General features: G+C 37.4%; 1 protein-coding gene across 2 annotated transcripts in view; it reads left to right on the top strand.

Annotated features, from left to right (window-relative positions):
- The first annotated feature begins 336 nt into the window (after positions 1-336).
- The window catches only part of LOC110093437 (1-(5-phosphoribosyl)-5-[(5-phosphoribosylamino)methylideneamino] imidazole-4-carboxamide isomerase, chloroplastic), an 89,837-nt gene continuing 69,053 nt past the window's right edge, over positions 337-21,120 (top strand). The window contains exons 1-3 of one of the 2 annotated variants that reach the window (XM_028694650.1): positions 337-568; positions 4,552-4,644; positions 4,728-4,786. In XM_028694650.1, coding sequence (XP_028550483.1) covers positions 4,566-4,644; positions 4,728-4,786 — 138 coding nt within the window. In that variant the 5' untranslated portion in view covers positions 337-568; positions 4,552-4,565. The remainder of the gene's footprint in view (positions 569-4,551; positions 4,645-4,727; positions 4,787-21,120) is intronic. The other variant, XM_028694649.1, reaches the window with a different exon arrangement.

Raw genomic sequence — 21,120 nt, 5'->3', positions numbered from 1 at the left:
GACTAATAAGACAAAACAAAAAATGAAATTCAACCACGTGATACAAACAGAGAGCTAAGTTCGGACTCCATCCCAAATAATTTTTCTCATGATTTTATTGTTCTTTTGTTGCACTTTTACAAAAAAAACTATAAAAAATAGTAAATATTTTATATTTACTAAGTAATTAAATATTTGTTATAATTTTATTGAGCATTTATAAAAACACATCGGAAAAAATAGTAAAAATAAGTTAATAATTAAATATTTGCCTGCTTTTACGGTCTTTTTAAAAAGCGACTGAACAGAATAATTTATCGGTGAAATGACAGAATCGAGAGAGGGGGAAACAGCCGGGCCATTCGTCCGTTGCTGGCTGAAACAAGGGAGCAATTTCCCAAAAAAAACAAGGGAGCACGAGAGCGAGGGAGAGTTTTCGTGTGCGATTTGACCAAATAGACTACGTCTTCTTGGAGTTGCGGGAGACCTGGGCTGCTCGTTCCTTCCTGGCTGAGACGGAATCAAGAAAGTGAGAGCGTCGACTGAGAAAGGGCAGAAATCGGAGAAGGGCAAGTAACCTGTGTAAGAGGTAAGATCAACCTTGTTGTGTTTTTTCATTTAGACAAAGTTGAAAGTATTTCAAGTTCTCACCTCTAACATTGATATTTCATTGTTATATATGTTCACTTTCATTTTCTCCTCTACAAGAAAGGGCCATAGAGAAGGAAAGAAGGTTTTTAGGCATTTTGTTAGCTTGATTAAGTTAAATAAATTCGTTAGAGGGATTCAAAAAAGAAAAAAAAAATCACATGACGATCTTAACGAGGGTTTAAAGTAACAGGAAGCCCTCAACCTTAGGCATTGTTTAGTCCTCTTCTGCTTCGATAGTTGATGGATATGCTCAATCATTGAGGTTGGAAATCTTAAATCCCATTTCTCATAAATATATTCTTTCATTAATAGATTGATTGAGCAGAATATTGCGGCTTTCTTTTAGTTTAAATTCTTCACAGATATATAATTGTTTGAATGCCACCATTATACATATAGTATTTTCGTGTTTGGATATATACTTATTGCTTCCCTTATTCATTTTAAAATCCGTAGCTTATGATATAAAGGGACGACTGATTCCTTATGAAAAGGGTAGATTGTGTATATTCTTCCTCTTACCACATAGAAATTTAATCGTGATGCTTTCTAATCTCTTTGTTGGAGTGTATGATATTCTTCAAACTTAGGGTTTGTGAGATGGATCCTTTTAAGCACCTCCTACACCAACACCACTCACTCTAGTTGTAGCGTCTGGCATACCCACACCACAAAACTTGCCTCCTTCCACCTCAAGCTTGACATCCTTCCCCATAGACACTCATCAAACTGGCTCACCAATATGCACTCCACCTATATCATCACCAACCGTTCAAGCTCCCCAACAAATCCACCATCTCATCATCTCTACTCATCTGATCAAATCTAATTCAAGATGTAGAATCTCAAACGCAAACTCATTCTTGGTCAATGTCACTCTATTCAATCCTTGGATGACCCTACCTACTATACCACAATTGCTAATGATGAGAAATGGTAGAGAGTCACATCGACTCTAGTCTCATCATCTCCTACTCGATGCATCCTCGACAACAAATGAACATTCAAAACTAAATACAAATCCGACGATACCATTGCCAAATGCAAAGACCAATTAGTTTCATGAGGATATAAAGATGAACATGGAACTAACTACTACAAGATGTTCATTCTCATCAGCAAATCATCAATAGTTTGCATCTTACTCATGGTGATCCTCTGCCTTAGCTAGCAAATCACCTAGTTGGATGTCCCTTCATGAACTATGCATGCATCGCTTGCTCACCTCAGTTCTTCACGGTAACCTCCAACACAAATTCACATGCAATTTGAGCAACACTCCTACTTCATGGCATTTAAACAATTTCTCAATTATACAACATTCATCTTAATAAAGAGAAATATTCCCTAAGATCTTAGATCATGCTAACATGATAGTTTGCAAACCACTTCAAAATCCCACCGCCACCAAAGCACGCTTCCTTAATATCCCCAACTTGAAATACACCAATCCCACATTGTCTGACATCTGGTAGGCTCCTTACAGTACACACACCAACTCGATTAGACTTATCCATTACAGTAAATTTCCCTTGACAATGCATGCATCACTTGCTCACCCTTCATTTTCAGCCACTTAAAGGCCTATGTTGATACATAAAAGGGACTAGCACATCTTCTGATTCACCATAGGTCACTCCAGCTATAAGCTTACTTTTACTCAGATTGGGCCAGCATTTCCAGGTACACAAGTCCACTATTGGCATCTGTGCATTAATGGGCTCAGCTCCAATCTCATAGTGTGTCAAAAAATAATCCATGACGGCCTTATTGTGCACTAATGCTAAATACAGAGTGCTTGCTACGATCACTATTGATCTCATCTGCTTATGTTGATTACTTGAGAACATAAAAGTCTCAATAATCTCAGCCATTCCCCTACACCACAATGACATATTCGCACTTGCCCTAACAAATAGTTTTGTTTTGTATGCAAGAACTAAACATAAAGAAATAGATTTTCATTTCATTAATGACTAAATCAAATCCAAGTAGGCAACATTTCTCACCACTTCGCCTCTCAAGATTGGCTGGTTTATATCTTCACTAGGCCCCCTTACAGCAGTCACTCCCATCTTGTAATATAAGTTGATAACTCTATGAAACCTAATCACCTTGTGGGGTGGTGATAAAATTACAAACACAAAGCAAGATAATTGAAACTCAATAGCTGCCACAAAATACGGTTACATTGTCTTTAACTAATCTCTCACTCAGCTAAAACCACTCTATTAATCACAACCATTTATGTCTTATATTTCTGTTAGTCTTTGCTATCACTCTGCTTTATAAAAATCAGTATCATTCCTACTTTACAGAGTATGAAATGAATGGTTATTCTTCCATAATTGTGATGTGCTACTGGTCCAGTCTAGTTTACACAAACGAGCAATGCTTGAGCTCTTCTTCTATGGCATTGAACCTCACTGCAGTTGCTGCTCTGTGCTAGCTTTGCTGGCATGTCTATCTGTGATCTTGATCTTGGGTGTTTGGTTGCAAAAATGCCTGGGTGAGGTGATAGTCCATGGTTTACCATGCATTTATTGGTCTATCATTGTAGAAGAATACTAGTAAGGTACCCATAGAACAATTTCTAGGAAAACATGGGCTAAGTAATTTTAAATAGTCAACTTAGGCTTCATTTGGGTTGACTGTTGCTGTTGGTAAAGCTAGTTATGGAGTTAATGTAGGGAAAGCAGAGCTCAAAAGTTGCTTTAGTTAAATCTGATGTTGCTGTTTGAATAAATTATTGTCTCTTTGTTGTTTACAACTCTGAAATTGTATTACACTGCTTGGTTAAACTCTTGTGCTATTTTACTTTTAACTAGAAGATTGAGATGACCATTTAGTTTTGTTGTCCAAAAATTTTTTGTTAACATTGGTTAAAGCAATGAACGTTAAAAAACTGACTATGCTTCATCGTTCAATCATATCTTGGTTGCACTCGGTTTGGATAGTCATACTTGAGTCTAATCAATGCAGCCATGCCTTGCTGCCCACCCAGTCTAGATTTTTTTGCCTAGGTTGTACCAATTCAAGCAGCTATGCTTGGGTTGCATCATGCCTAGGCAAAACTATGCATAGTTGTTTTAGTTGGATGCGACTGAGGAGGAGTTGATTATACATTGTCCAGATCATTGGAGCCTGGTGGATGAATTTTGTTTAAACAAAATTTGTTGGCTCCAATGTTGTAAGTGGCGGGGCAGTGCCACATTGGGCAGGGGATGGGTTGGCGTTTTGTTGGCGTGTCCAAGGTGACATCCTACAGGGACATAGACCTATCCTGTGCGGCACTTGCAGTCTATCCTGTATGTTTGACATGTACCAGCTTAGCGACATGTTGATTTAATTGCAGAGCAACCAGATTATTATCATTTTCTTCATTGTTAATGTCATTTAGAAAAAAAATTTAGTTTTGCTATATTATCTTTACTTCCATTTTTGGAAGGATATGAAAATTAGGGGTACTCATTATTACTTCAGTATATTGAGTCATTTTTATTGAATTGAAATAGAAAACAAGGAGTCATTTTAAAAATTTCCGTTTCCACTTATTTGAATTTTGAAAACAACCTCCATTTTAGGCATGCATTAAAGTATGAAACTCTAACTTAAATTGATGAAGTCTTTTGCATTTGGCATGCCCTTTTTTATGGTCCCAAACTCAAAATGCATGTTTATTGCATTTAATTTGGGTTCCTTTCACAGCATTTATAAATTGCATGCACTCTGTAACCAACTACCAAAATACCCTAAATTTTTTGCACTAGTATTCTATAACTGAATATTGCCTCCAGTCATTGATTCTTTTCACTTCCTGTTTCTGGCTGGTCTGAAAGAAACATATAAATTTGAAGAGAAATTATGGTTTTTGTTGTTTGTAGAATTCTCTAATAATAACGGCTGCTAGCATGCATTCAGGTATCAGGGTTGCTATGATCATGAATCTAGCATCCATCCAACGCACAGGAATATGGAGGATATCTCCAGTTTTTACAAGGAACAAAAATCTGGGTAATATTTCCATTGTTTTCTCGTGTTTCTTCCTTATCCCCATTTCAATGCATTGTTTCAGCTAATTTGCAACTGTATCGCAGGAATTCCATATTCCATCCAATGTGCTGTCCACTTCAGACCCTGCATCGACATACATAAGGTTGTTTTCACCTTAGAACAAAGCCTCTTTATTTGTGTTAGTTGGATTGAATCAGCCATCTTCTTATTCACTGTGAGCAAATAAGAATTGACGTATCTGTTTTTAAGCTTCCATAAGATTGTAATGATCTATTGTTTTATTAGACTATTCACAACATTTAGCTTCGATGAGAATTTTCACACAAAATATGGTGTCCGCCTCCTTTTCCTAAATTAGAAATAGTACGCGTGGTTTTTGTTGGTTGTTGTAGGCTTTTATTATTGTCTGTAGTTGTGCATTTTTACATTTTTTTTCACTCTTTAACAGGTTCATTTTCTTTTGGATGCTGCGAAATTGAATGCTAGCACCTTCATTTGTATCAGAAAAAATTTCTTCTTTAGGTTCATCCTTCATCTAATTTTATATTTGCAGCATTGGATAACCTGGAACCAAAATTTGAAGTGTGCCATATCATCTGATTTGCTTTATTTAGACTTACTCCAGTTTGGCATAATGAGAAGTATTAGCAATTTAATCGTTGTCATCATCATTAGTATTTTCCTAACTATTTGGGGTTGGCTTTAGTGAATCCTCATTGTCCTTTTGAGTCTTTCTTGAAATGTTAAACCTTACAATCCTTTTTGCATAATTTCAATTCATGTTACCTTTAGTCAACCTTTCTTCTTCCTAATATTTGTAATTTTATCTACATGTCTTATTGGTATATTTTCTGCCTTTGTTTACATTCCCCAAACAATTTTAGCCTGCTTTCACAACTTTATCTTTAGTAGATTTTACTCTTATCAACCCTCGATCACAATCATAGCTTAACTTATCTTTCATAATTTTTTTCTAAATGTACACCTTTACATTCTTATTCATATTATGCACAAGTTGATTATGAATGAATTCCTTAATACCTAGCACTCAAAACTCATACTGCATTGCTTTCATAATTGCACTTTTTTTAACATTTACCTTTAAATTTTGATGATATTATTTTATCACTAGTCTTTAAAAAGCATTTGCAGGTGTATGTTTTTTGCTGATGATATTCTTCTTGTTGATATGACTAGATAGAGAGTTGAAGGTAAACTTGAATTATGGAGGTCAACCTTAGAGTCAAAAGGTTTTCGCTTGAGTAGATCTAAAATTGAATATATGGAGTGTAATTTTAGTAGTAGTAGACCTGGTGAGGGGATTGTGACTTTGGGCGATTAAGTCATTAATAAGAGAACACATTTTCAATATCTTTGATGTATTGTTCAGAGTGATGGTGAAATAGATGGGGATATTATCAGTAGAATTCAAGTTGGATGGTTGAAATGGAGGAATGCTTCGGGCTTGTTGTGTGATAGAAAAGTCCCCCTCAAACTTAAGGGAAAATTCTATAAGATGGTGGTGAGATCTGCAATGCTTTATAGTGCCGAATGTTGGCCATTAAAAAAGAAGCATAATACTAAGTTAAGTGTTGCAGAGATGAGGATGCTCAGGTGGATGAGTGGCTTTACCCTTAGAGATAGGATACGAAATGAACATATAAGTGAAAAGGTTGGAGTAGCTCTAGTGGAAGATAAAGATTAGAGAGAATCGCCTTAGATGGTTTGGTCACATAAAATGATGGCCTTCCGATGACCCGGTTAGGAAAGTAGAGGTATTAGATTTGACTTATGTTAAGAAAGGTAGAAGTAGACCAAAAAAGACTTTGTTAAAAAATATTAGAAATGATATTTCTTTATTAGATTTGAACAAGAAGTTGACTTTTAACAGGACACAATGGAGAAAAAGGATTCATGTAGCCGAACCCATGTAGTGGGACAAATGCTTGATGTTGTTGTTGTTGTAGTCTTTAAAAAACATGATTTAATGGTTACTTTAAAGCAGAGCAAAATGCTTTAAATAGTGAACTTCAAACTGTTTGTGGTATGAAGCATAAGCTTCCGTATCTGAAGCATGCACTAATGATGTGCTCTAAAGCATGGAAAGCTTATGCTTATGCTTCTCTTATATTTTGATGGTCTAGTTTAATGTTTTATGCTATTCTAAAGGAATGGGTGGAAAATAAAATAGTCAAAAAGAAAAAAAATTATCACTTCTCATCCATCCCAAGATCTCCTTTCTGAAGTTATAAGACAAATTTAATGTCATTTTGATGTCATATTTTGTAATATCTTGTCTTTCATCTCATCCTATCTATACTTTACTTTCTCAACAAGCATGCGCATTGACTTCTATTTGTTGCTCTTCATTTTGATTTTTTACCCTATTCTCCTTCCTATTCATCTAGGGGCAACATCTATTTTTATTAGTGTCCTTTATTTAAATATTGAACCATAGCTATAATTTGATGGTCTTGTTTTAACTTGACATCATGTATTCTTTATATAACTTAAAATTCATATTATGGCAACTCCATTAAATATGTTTATTATAATAATACTATTTCAAGCTAAATAAATATTAAGGAGATTAGTTAAAATGGTTACAAACTTGTATTTTGTTTAATATGAAACATTATTGCATTTAATATTTCCTTGATTTATGTTATAATATCTATGTTGCACTGATTCGGATACGACGACACAGATACAACAAGACACGAATACGGGACACATCAAATCTTAAAAATACATGATATGGGTATGGGACACGGCATTATAATTTATAAATCATACATAAAAATTAAGAAAAAAATCAAATATCCTATTTTCTAGTAAACTAACATCAATGTAAATGGCTCAAAGAGATTGCATCTACATCAAAAGTGTATGAAGCTAGGCCAAATCAAGTACGGATGGATTCAAATGCTGTTCTTGTTAAAATTTAGAGAACAAAACCTAACAAACGGATGTTTGTCTCGCCTAAACGAACGCCTCGCGCAAACGAACACTCATCTTGTGTATTGCCTTGCCTCGTCTCACATATGCCATCGTCTTGCCTGCTAGGCGTCAGCCGCAAGACGAAACTCGCATGCAGCTGCGAAGGCATGCTTGCCGGTCGTAAAAATGAAGGAGCCCTAACGCCTTGTCTCGCGGGTTCAGAAATGAGAGAACCTCGTTCGCAATCGCGGAAGTAAATACAACGTGTCTTTCTTCTGGATTTTTTTTTTTCATTTTTTAACGGACACGCGTATCCGTGCTCTTTCGAAATTAAATAATATTTTAATTGGATATGGCAAAGCTGTATCCGACATGTATTGCTGCCGTATCGGATGCGTATCCGTGTCTGACACGTATTATATACAACACGCCTTCATAAATAGGTGTAACGGTGCAACATAGCGTAATATATTTAATATTTTTACATGTGAAAAAAAATAAAATGATGAAGCTTATATTTTGCACTTTGAACCTTAGGCTTCATTTTATACTGAGGTCAAAAGCTTTCCTTCACTCTTATATCCGTTTTAAGCACTTATGTATTTTAAATGTCCGAGTCTCAACTTGGAAGGTATATCTTCTTCTATATTCCTAATCTTGTTTATAATAGATTTATGATATTTAAATCTGCCAACTGTGTATCACTTTATATTTAAATAATATTAGTTAATAATATTGAGAATTATGAAAGAAGAATAATATAGTTTTTCTTATTTTAATGGTTAGAGGAGATATAATATTTACAGTAAAGATATAATCCATTAATATAAAAAATAGTAATATAATTAACTTAAGTAATTACAACCATTTCAGTATTTAAAATTTTATTTTGCATAAGGAAATAGCGATTGATAGATTTTATATAGAAGATGAAATAGTAGTGGATTGCCAGGATGATGATGCTAGAGGTGCATAAGCTATGGATTGTCAAGGTGGAACAATAGAATTGAATGCCAAATTTAGTGTGCTATTTTCATAATTTCTACACTTTTTGTGAAACTGGGACTATATATTGATCACTCTTGGAAATAAGTTTGTTATATTGCAATTAAGTAAGAGCTTTAGTAAGAAGGCCATCTGTTTGTTATTATGTTCGAGTGAAACTAATTTTGATTATTCATTGTTCAATTTTCTCTTTTATACAGTATTTATTAATTTTGATCTGCTTAGTCCTATCATGGTGGACATGATTCTTAGCAAAGCTAATAGCACCTTGATTGTCACCTATCATTATCTTTGGTTCTTTTGTGGGACCTTTTAAATATTCGAGACGGCATATACGTATATACCTCACAAATTCTATGGGCCATATCTTAGAATTCTTCCTCAGCATCACTTTGAGTAACAACAGTTCGTTCTTGCCTCTCTTGTTACTAAATTTTCCCACGTAAAGGAGCAATAACTATATGTGGATGTATGATAAATTTTCGATTCTACCCAATCAAATTAGCGAAGATTCTGAAGAATGGTCCTATTTGAGGTGTCTTTTTAAGATGCCTCAGTGTCCTATAATATTATCAAGATGTTCTTTTATGGAGTTACTCATAAAATGATTAACAACACTCATAGGAAAACTAGTATCAAGTCTAATATGGGATTGATTGATGAGTTTAAATAAATCATTGGCATATTTTCAGTTTTGCATCCAATGATTAATAAGGTCCTCTGCAGCATCAGGTTGGTGGAAGAGATTTTTTAAGGGCTTCTTCGTTTTGCTGTGGGCGCAAAATAAGAGACATTAGTTTTAGTGCAATACCTGGAACATAGGGTTCTGAGGAGTAGATTTAGGTTAGGTTGGATTGAACCACTATAAATTCTGGTGTGTTTGTTCTTATTAGTTTATGTACTTTATTTTTTTTGTGATTAATTGTATGGTTGAAAACTCTAATTTTCTTGTTATTGTGAAATTAATTCGCTTCCACATCAAGTGATAAAAATTGTCTATTTTCAAATATTGAAAAAAGTTATAAAAAGATTTTCTTTTTTTTTTTCAAATTTTTTTAAATTAACAATTCACCACCTCTTTGCTAGCCTCGGACTAGTTCTTTGAGGTTTAATAACATTCGCAAACTTTTATTAAACACTTCTATTTGTGTTTGATGACTTTCTTCTGGTTGGGCAGATTTGATAGCTTCTAAGTATGATTTCCTTCAAGTCTCCAAATTTTTTTATGAACCATATTCCTTAATTTTGAAAATTTTAAAACATCTTGAATAGTATTAGAAATTCTTAAACCAAAAAAGATTTTTATTAAAAGCATAAAACTTAGGAGATAATTTGTCATAAGTGATTTGATGATTGATTGGGTAATTGGAATTTTTCTCAAAACAATAATAGGCATGTTAAGATCATCATCAGAATCAATATCATACTTCTAAATCAATGTTAGGACTGGGTCAGGCATTTGGTTTGTTTATGGAGAAACATTGTCTTACCTTGTCGGTTGAATTTTTCTGTCACTTGAAATATATATATATATATATATGAAAAAGATTGTGTTCATTGGGGTGTAATATTTTTTGGTACTGAGAGAATAACAGTTTGATGGGAACTAGTAAATTAAAAGCCCAATAGAGAACATAAAAGAAAGTAGAGCACAACTCGATCCAAAATTTTTAGTAAGCAAATCCCAAATAACATTAAGTAAACTGAAATTGTTTTATAAGAATAAAGAAAATTAAAAGAAATTACCCTTAGAACAACCAACTAGTAGTCACCTCACATGTAACGATAAATTTGGTAAATATAATGCTCAAGGACATGCAAACCAGTGGTCCACCACAGCTACTTTGATCCAATCCAACGTCTGCCACAGCTCCTCCGGCAAATCCCAACAAAACTTACCAACCAACACCACTCTGATTTTTAGAAGAGGATACAATAAGGTGGAAACTTGTGGAGAGAAGAAAGGGGTTATAAGACTTAGAAGAAGAAACAAGAAGTGAAGAAATAGCTCTCAAGCTAGAGAAGAAACCCTCAGGTTTTACTTTTTTTTTTCACGTCCAAAAATATCCAACAACAGCCCAAAACTCCACTTTAAATAGGAATGAAAAGGACGTCAACAACCATGCTCAGCCGCCCACTACAACCAACCAAAAGGGGATGAAAAAGCAGCATTAGAGGCACGGTTGAACCCCCACCCAAATATCCACAACAAAAGGAATTGGGAAAACCAGGGAGAAGGAACCAAAAAACCACAACAAAGAGAACTAGGAAAGCCATGGAGCAGGAACCAAACAACCACAATAAAGGGAGCCGGGAAAGTCAGGGAGCAGGAATCGAACAACCACATCAAAGGAAACCCTGAAAGCCAGGGAGCTGGAACCGAACAGCCAAAGCCAAGCATCAGCTCAGCTGCCCCCCAACAAACCCAAGTCAGCCCAAGCACAAAGCACCCAAGAAGCTAGCACACTAAAGGAAAAATATGTCCAAGAGCACCTAAACCACACATCTTCATCGGTTTCCTTTCATCATTGGGTAAAAAAAAAACAAAACTTAAAAAATTACAATAACATGAAAAAATGATCATTTGAATGCATCAATTCCCCCAGGTGGAAGAATTTCATCTATTGATGAGAATGCTACACTAATGCGTTGTTAGATATTAGGATGACGAGATTGAAGTTCCACAGCTTCAATCCAAGTACAATCAGTCAAAGGACGTCCACTCCATTTTACTAAGAACCGCTTATGCACTCCATGCCTAGTCTGGGTAGTCCTGATTCGTATAAAAGGATCGGGTTCGAACTAAAATTCACTTATTAACCCGCACAGCATCCATAGACGTCACATGTGTATGTGTACCAATAACATGTTCGTCGGGCCCATGCTGGTGTTTGAGGGCATTTTATAGTTGAACTCTGTCAACTCCTTTTATCTACTTAGAAGGATCGAGTTCAAATTTAATAACCCACGCAGCATCCCTAGACGCACGTGTGTAACAATAACACGCTAGCCGGGGCCCATGCGGGTTTCATTCCCATTTGATTTGCTTGTTGTAAAAGCATCTTGGCATCTAGTAGATTGTAGGGATGCCTCAATATTTGCTTATATATGAGTGTTTTTCATTCCCATTTAAGATTTGATTTGATTGAATGTTCGAGCCACCATATCACATTCAAATCCAAGCTCTCTTGTAGTTCATTTGAGTTTGATCTTTTTCTTTGATGTATCTTCTTCGAGTTGGATCGTTGTTGGTGATAGAGATGGAGGCGTTTCCTTCTATAAGACTCAAGTTCTATTTTTTTGTATGTGTTTGAGTCTAAATTCCATTCATGCTTGAGTTTAAATCTCAGTATGAGTCTTCTACATTCATTTAAGTTCTTTGTGCCATAGTTTGACTTGAATTCTCATGGATCATCTATTTCAAACTAAGCATAGTTCATTATCAAAACCCACTTGATATTGCATGGTTTAAGTTCAATATCTTCAAGTTCCCATGCAATTAGCTCAAGTCTCACTAATTTATTTAAAATTGAGTTAGGTCTATGCTCAATTCAAGTTTGAATTAGTGTTTAATTTATCTTATTTGAGTTCAAAATCTAGTTAAAGTTGAGTTCACAATTGATTTGAGTCATGTTCTAAGTCATTTGCAGTCCGAGTCTTGTTCAAGTTTAATGTCCACCACACTTAACTCATTTGAATTTGAGTTTGAATTGTTCAAGTCTAAATTAAGACTTCTTGTACCAAGCTCATGGTCATTTGAGTTCAAATTTAAGTTCATTTTATTTAAGTTTGGATTTGAATTCATTGCATATTTGGGTTAAAATTCGATGTCAGTCCTCTATAGTCTTGTTTGGTTCAAGTTCTTTGCATCAAGTTCATTTTGTTCAAATAAGTTCAAGTTCAAGCGCATTTTTTTGTTCAAGTCCTTGGATCTTCAATCCAAAGTTTGGCAGTCTCCCGATCTTCGATCCAAAGTTTGGCAGTCTCCCAGCGTCTCCCCCATTTAGGAGAAAACCTAAGAGGCAACCTTCCCCTCGACGCTACGTGACCGCTTCAGGTTGGTGTCAAAAGACACCGCGGTTGCAAATTTATTTTAAAATCCTTACCCGCTACGTGAGCGTTTAAGGGTTTGGAGCACAAGTTAAAAGAAACATAGATTTCCCTCCTCTGTACTACGTAAGCGCTTGGGGGTACTTATTATTAAATATATATGTATTTATTTATATTTTTTATCCTCCTCGCTGCAAGCGTCGCACCGGTTTCCCTCCCCATAACGCTACGTGAGCGCGTAGGGGGTTTGCTGGCTCGTTGCTAGCATTGAAGGAGAATTCTTAAGTCGCCGCAAGCGCCACGCCGGTTTTCCTCCCTACAACGCTACGTGAGAACATAGGGGGTTTGCCGACCCGTTGCAAGCCACGAGAAAAGAATATATTTTTTAGATTAATTATAATTAAAATAATTAATTATTATTAATGATAGTTATTTATCATTAATTATAATTAATAAAGATTAATTATAATTAATATTAACTAACCATATATAAATTATAATCAATTTATAATAAATAATTATAATTATAATTAATTAATTATGATTAGAATAATTAATTATACTTAATGATAATTAATGCTCTCTCTCTCTCTCTCTCTCTCTCTCTCTCCATATATATATACATGGATTGAGCAGGTCGGAAGGTGGAAGGTCCGGCCAGCGGTAGCGGTTGGCACAGATTTTGGGTTCAGACTAGAGCAGGGTGGAGGATTTCAGGATTTTAGTTTAATTCTTGTGGTCGGCTAGAGCAGAGAAGATCATGGAGGTTGGGGCTTTTGATCGGCTAGGGGGAATCGGGCAGAGACGAAGGGAGGAGCGGGATCTGGGAAGCTGCGAGAGTCGTTGCGTGGGAAAACCGAGGGCCAACGCCTTGGCTTCGTTTGGTATTTAACGACATCTGCGGTTGTTCAATCGAGGCAGGTTCACGGGAATAACGGAGGACTTGATGAGAGCGGTGCCAAATTTAGCAGGATTTCAGCAAGATTTTGGCAGAAATCATGGATCCATTGGACATGAGGTATATACGTTAGATTTGGCTTATTTCATTCTTTGTGTGATTTTTACAGAGGTTAACAAATGCCCCCCATCCCCCAACAAATATGGTTCGAGTCTAAAGCGAATCACATTTGTTGTATGCTGATTGACTCTATGGATCTCTAGGTATTTGCTCTAGATGTCACATAGAGGCTTTCATTTAGTGGATCTCCAAAAGTTTACTTGGATGTCACACTATGATTTTCATTTAGTAGATCTCCAAAAGTTTGTTTGGATGTCACACTAGGGCTTTTATTTGGTGGATCTCCAAAAATTCGCTTGGATGTCATACTAAGATTTTCTTTCTCCATAGATCTTTTCGATGTATCAATAGATGGTTAAGGTACTGATTTCTTTTGTCCTGTACTTTGTGCTGTGGACATTGATGGATAATTCCCTGATTTGTCTTTATTAAATTGTCAGGTGATTTTTATACCTTCGACCCCATGCTTTTTGCTTTGGCGGGCTTGTTGAAGTAGTAGATGCCGGTGACCGAAACCCTTAGATTTGTGTTAGGCCGATGTCGAAAAGTCATCGGTCCAGAGCTTTGTGCATAACGGACTAGTTGATGACAGAATCCACTTAGTTTAGTCTTGGGCTTTGTGTGAACTTTGGGATAATTTTCTTCAGTCATTTACTTTATGTTTTGACGGACTTGTTGAAAAAAAATTCCTTCATTCCTCGCTTTGTGCTTTACGGATTTATTGAAGGATTTGTAGGTTCTGGATTTAGCTGATAATACCGAACGTAAGTAGTATCTTGATCCTTAACCACTTGAGAAGATTTTAATCTGAATCACTTGAGTTCATTAGATTGGGAGAGCTAGAATTAGATAGCTATTTGTCCTCTGTTTGCTGAGCTGGGGGTTCCTCTACTATGGCCTTTTTATGACTTGTTAAGTAGATGGAGCTGTCAGCGATCCAGCCATATTTTGGCTTGTTGGATACAACCTCTTACACCCATTCAGGCTTCAGACTTGAGATATGGGAAACGCGCTTCCCAATGCTGATTTTATTGAAGTTGGTGGATTTGGAGTTCTCCTTGGTGGTTGAAGGATTGGAGCCTACGAACTTTCGATAGTTGCTCGAGATCCCTCCTTCCCACCGGAACTTTGATTCTCCGGTCATTTAGGAGAATTTTGTAGAGTACGATCAATTGAACTAGTCGAGCAAATTTGCCTTCATCCTTCCTATAGTCCCTCCTGATGGATTGACGAAGTGGGGTTTCCGTTACTACGACCTTTCTTATGGCTTGTTGAGTAGACGGAGCTGCCAGTGATCCGACCATATTTGAGCGTATTGTATCCGACCTGTTACACCCATTCGAACCTTAAGATTCAGACTGTCGAAAGACTGCAAGCTTCTTCAGCTTAATTTTGTAGGAGTGTGTAGCCACAAAAGTCACTTTTTTGACTTTTGAATCTTTGTACGTTGGAGAAGGTGATGCCTTGAACTTTTAAAAGATCACCTGCATATATTTTGGAAAATAAGCATTTGTATTCTTTAGCATAAAAGAACATTTGTATTGATAATTTTAAATATTTATTCGAGGATCTAGACATGGAGCGCGATGTCGACCTGAATAAATATTTAAAATGCCCGTGTCACAGGGGCATTCTAGAACAGAATAAATTTGAAATTTTGAGATTTTAAATATTCATTTGGGGATCTCAGCTTGTAGCACGATGTTGACCCAAATGAATATTTAAAATGTCACCTGTCTCATTCGGACATTTTGGATAGGCTTTGTATCTTTGAGATTTTAAATATTTATTCGGGGATCTCGGCATATGGCGCGATGTCGACCCGAATAAAAAATTAAAATGCCCCCAGTCTGATGGGGGATTTTGAAATGCATTCTTACTATACAGGAGAATTTCAAAATATAGATGTAAACATGCACTGATAAATATGTATATAAAACTTTGATCATCACAAAGTATATTAGTCATGGAATTTTCATGCATGATACTTTTTTAAATATCGACCGTTGATAGGTGGCATAGGTCTCTGACCGTCCAGATCGATCAACTGATATGCTCGTCCTTGGTACACCTTCTCGATGACAAAGGGGCCTTTCCAGTTGGATATGAATTTGCTACCGATTTTTCGGTATGGGATGATTGGCCTTTTCAGCACCAGAACCAATTCCCCTTCTTGAAATGCCCGAGGACGCACCATACGATCGAATGATTTTGCCATTCTTCCTCGGTAGATTTCTAGGTTTTGTTGAGCTTGTAATCTGAGTTCATCAAGTGCGTCGAGCTCTTTCATTCTTAGGCAAGCATTCTATTCTTGAGTGAGGTCGTTCTGGATTGCTACCCGGAGTGACGGTAGTTCAATCTCCAATGGTAATACAGCTTCAACACCAAACACTAGAGAGTAAGGAGTGGCTTTGGTTGGTGTTTTGTAGATTGTACGATACGCCCATAATGCTTCTGCCATCTTTGTATGCCACTCCCTTTTATTTTTGGTGAGAATCTTCTTCAACAATTTCACCAACGTCTTATTGAAGGCTTCTGCCAATCCATTTTCCCTTGGATTGTATATGAATGAATACCGCCAATCGATTTTGTGCCTATCAACGAACTTGTGGATTTTTGTACTATTGAATGGAGTACCATTATCTGAGATTATGCGGCGTGGTACACCAAATATGTAGACAATGTTGTGGGTGAAGAAGTTGATTACATGTTCGGATGTAACTTCTTTGAATGGAGCCACTTCTGCCTACTTTGAGAAGTAGTCTGTTGCTGCTAGAATAAAGCGGTGTCCTGCTGATGACGGCGGATCTATTGGGCCGATTATATCTGTGCCCCAGCATTCAAATGGCCAGGATGCAATTGTTGGGTGCAAAGGATTTGGAGGCTGATGTATAACATCACCGTAGATTTGACACTCGTGGCACCTTTTTGCGTGGTCAATACAATCTCTGACCATTGTCGGCTAATAATAACCCATTCTCTTGATTTTAACGGCCATCTTGGGACCTAACTGGTGTGCTCTGCAAAGCCCTTCGTGGACTTCTACTACCACTTTATCAACTTCCTTGGTCCCTACGCATCTTAGTCACATTTAATCAAAAGTTCGTCTGTACAATGTGTCATTGACAAATGCGTATCGCAACGCCCTTTTTTGGATTTGTGCGGCCATAGACTTTGTTGTTGGAAGTTTGTTTTCTTTGAAGTAGTCAATGAATGACTGCCTATAATCATTTTCGACTTCAATATCTAAACAATGCCATCATGATTCTGAAGTTTGACTAGCTTTATATCTCTTGGCCATATGGTATTCTTTTGAATAATTTTTCATAATGATCTGATGGAGAGGTTGAGGGTCAACTGGGGTTTTACCCTGCTTATTTGATCTGAAATTCCCTCCGCCATTGAGAATTTTAATAGAGCGGGCTCCAAGACCCTTCAAATGTGAACTCCAATGAATATAAACATCTCCTCATTGATATTCATCATTTCTTTGGCTAATTTGGACAGACAATCTGCTTTGACATTTTGTCCTTGAGGAACTCGAGCTATTTCAATATTTGATACTTGCTTTAAAAGCTCGAGGGCTCGCCGATGGTAATGGACCAATTCAATTTTGCCAACTTTGTAAATACCGAGGACCTGATTTATCATGAGCTGAGAATCACCAAAGATTTGAAGATGTTGGATTCTGACATCGATCGCAATCTCCAATCCTGCTATTAGAGCTTTATACTCAGCTTCATTGTTGGTACGAGGTTCAATCAAACTGAACGAGAACCTCATTATCTCCCTCAGGTGCTACGAAAATTAGACCTGTCAATATTGGACCCGACCCGAAAACCCGACCCGAACCCGAACCGGGTCGGGTTCGGGTTAGAGATTTCGACCCGTTTGTAAAACCGGGTCGGGTTCGAGTTGACCCGGAAACCCGAAATCGACCCGGTTTGACCCGTTTTTAATTAATTTTGGAGGATTTTAATGAATTTTTATGAAATAAGTAAATAATATTTCAAAAAATTATAAATATTATTGCCCAAATTAAATTAATCTTGATTTATTTTAAATTAATTGAAGTAATTCTACCCTTAATTTGATTTAAATTTAAATAAAATGAATTAAATAAAAAAATTTTAATTAAATATACCCAAAGCGGGTCGGGTTCGGGTTCGGAAAACCGACCCGTTTGCAAAAACGGGTCGGGTCGGGTCGGGTTGAACAGTGTCGGGTCAATTTCGGGTTGGACCCGAACCCGACCCGTGACCCGTTTTTGACAGGTCTAACGAAAATAAGACCAATGCCGGCTCGGGCCCTTGCAATATTTGGAGGTCGGGCAAGTCTAATATATGATGCACCGTCAAAGTACATTTCACAGAATTGTGATTTGTTTTCTTCATCGACCTGCATAATCTGCTCATCGGGCAAATCGTCATTTAGCGGAGAATCTGCCGGGATTGGATATGCGGCGAGGAAGTCTGCCAAGGCTTGACCTTTCACCGCCTTTTGTGGCATGTATATGATATAAAACTGCAGTAATAACACTGCCCATTTGGCCAGGCGACCTGTCAATGCTGGTCTTGTCATCAAGAATTTCAGCGGATCAATCTTTGATATCAAGGTGATATTATGGGATAACATGTAGTGACAGAGTTTCTGAACTGCAAAAATAAGCGCCAGACAATGCTTTTCAATCGAGGAATATTTTACTTATGCTCTGATCAATCTCTGGCTGATGTAGTAGAGTGCGTTTTCCTTTCCTTCTTCATTATTCAGGGCCAATAATGTTCCGAGGGACTCATCCAGTGCTGCTGTGTACAGTATAAGAGGCTTCTCCGGAATTGGCGCTGCGAGAATAGGCGGATTTAACAAGTATCTTTTGATATTGTCAAATGCTTCCTGACACTCCTCATCCCATTTGAAACGAACATCTTTCTTTATTAATTTGGAGAATGGCTGGCATCTACCCGATAGATTCGATATGAATCTTCGAATGAAAGCCAATTGTCCTTGCAAGGAGCGGAGTTGTCGAAGTTTCTTTGGAGGTGGCATTTCCATAATTGCCTTGATTTTATTGGGGTCGACTTCGATTCCTCGATGACGAACAACATACCCCAGAAACTTGCCAGAGGAGACCCCGAAAGCGCACTTGAGGGGATTCATTTTTAGATCATACTTTCTGATCCATTCAAATACAATTCTGAGATCTTTTAAGTGATCTTTTCGGCCAAGGCTTTTAACAACATGGTCATCTACATAACACTCGACCTTCTGATGTATCAAATCATCAAATATGTGAGTCATCGCCTGCTGGTAGGTGGCACAAGCATTCTTCAGGCCAAAGGGCATGACTGTGTAGCAGAATATGCCGATGGACGTTCTGAATGATGTGTGCTTTTCATCATTAGGCCCAATTTTGATTTATTTGTAGCTTAACGACTCGTCCATAAAAGAGAATATATCATAGTTGGAAGTATTATCAACTAGAAGTTCTGATACTGGGAGCGGAAAGTTGTCTTTCGGGTACGCCTTGTTAAGGTCCCGAAAGTCGATACAGATACGAATCTGTCCGTTCTTCTTCTTCACTGGGATGATATTTGCGATCCAATCGGCATATTTTCTTCACGAATAAATCCTGCATCTATTAGCATCTTCGTCTCAGGAATCACCTGCTCTTCAATCTCCAATCTCCAATCTCCAATCTCATTCTCCTTGGAGCTTGTTTGATAGGTGCTGCATTTGATTTGATGGCCAATCTGTGAAATGCCACATCAGGGGATGAGCCGGGCATCTCAGCATATGTCCAGGAAAAACAATCCCTGAATTCACAAAGAAGTTGCTTTATTTCTTTTATTTGTTCTTCGGCTAGGAGAGAACTAATGAAGGTTGGGCGAGGGTCTTCCTCAGTTCCCAAGTTGACCTCTTCTAGTTCATCCATAGTGGCTACTTGTCCACCATCTTCAAGCTCTTCTGGTGCAGGTTCGGCTTCTACAGGTTGCTCATCGTAATCATCAACTTCGTACGCCTCCTCATCACCATCATCATCTGATTTAATTTCCCCGCATTTGATTGCTCGGTAAATCTCGTTTCTGAGGTACTTACGTACAATAAATCTTAGACCATTTTTCACTAAAATATCCATCTTCTTTATTGAGTGGGGATTTCTTTGATACCAGAGGCTAGATCTGTCAATTTCGGGTTACGGGTCGAACACGACCCGACTTTATTTAGGTTCGGGTCAACCCGACCCGGTTTTATAAACGGGTCGTTTTTCGAAACCCGAACCCGACCCGCTTCGGCAGGTCGGGTTCGGATCGGGTTTTCTGGTCGGATCAAATATTGACAGGTCTACCAGAGGCTCAAGCAGAAACGGACTTGCTGTTTGGAGGAATTAGTTTTACCTCGCTTTCGCAACATTCTTTGAATATTTCTGGTATTGTACCTGGAAAGCCTCGTAGGTACTAATTCCCCGAAATCAATGAGTGTATGAAACCAATCTCGATTTATCTCTTCTTCGAGTCTCTCTATTGAATAAAACAGACTCGCTGGTCCATTATTTTCTTTTGGGGGAGGCACATAGAATATCACGAGTTCTTCAATATTATGCACCTCTCGTGGGATGACTTCTTTGAAGTGTTGCAAGGGAACACGTGTGATTACGAGTACGCTATCTGAGATTGATAGGTGCCTATCCGTCTGGAGAATACACCCTGCACCGTATTCATATAAATAGAGTCGTAGTCATAATCATCATTTAAATATTCGACCTCTATACTACTTTTGGTCGTTGACTGACGTATCCTCTTGGATTTTGTAGGGGTGGCATCACTTTCATCTGTGTCACTCCCTAAATGAGATATGCATTTTCTTTCTTTTGAGTGGTTGATGCATTGGGAAGAGTTGGCGTTGCATTCTTTATCCCCACCTGCTTCTTGTTGGTTTCTTGTTTAGATCGCTTTGCAGTTTTTGGTTCCGATGCTTGTACCTCAAGAGAGCTTGATGATTTCAACTTCTTTGGGATGAAGTATTTAGCATCATCATATGTCTTCACTTTATGAACTGCAAAGGGTTGGATATCAACAGAGATTATGAATTTTTCTCCATCCCTGAGGTACTTCATGCATTGGTGTAGTGTTGATGGGATGATGCTGTACTCATGCAACCAGGGGCGGCCAAGGAGTGCTTTAAAAGCAATATCTACATCAATCACATGAAATTTGGCATCTGTATGAAGCTCTCCAAATGTGAGGGAGAGTGTAAACGATCCTAGGGTCTTTTGCCCCTTCTCATTAAAGCCATGCACCATTAGCTTATCTGACCCAAGATGCTCCACATCGAGGCATAATGGTCTAAGTGCTTTTAAGCTCATTAGATTTATGAATGATCCTGGATCGATCAGGATTCGACTAATCACCATCCCATCACTTTCTGCAGTAACATACAGAGGGCGATTATGATCTGCCGTTCCA

The sequence above is a fragment of the Dendrobium catenatum genome, unplaced genomic scaffold (assembly GCF_001605985.2).
Source record: "Dendrobium catenatum unplaced genomic scaffold, ASM160598v2 fragScaff_scaffold_535, whole genome shotgun sequence".
NCBI classification, from domain to species: Eukaryota; Viridiplantae; Streptophyta; class Magnoliopsida; order Asparagales; family Orchidaceae; genus Dendrobium; species Dendrobium catenatum.
Note: the sequence above shows the minus strand (reverse complement) of the source record. Positions and strands in the feature narration are given on the sequence as shown.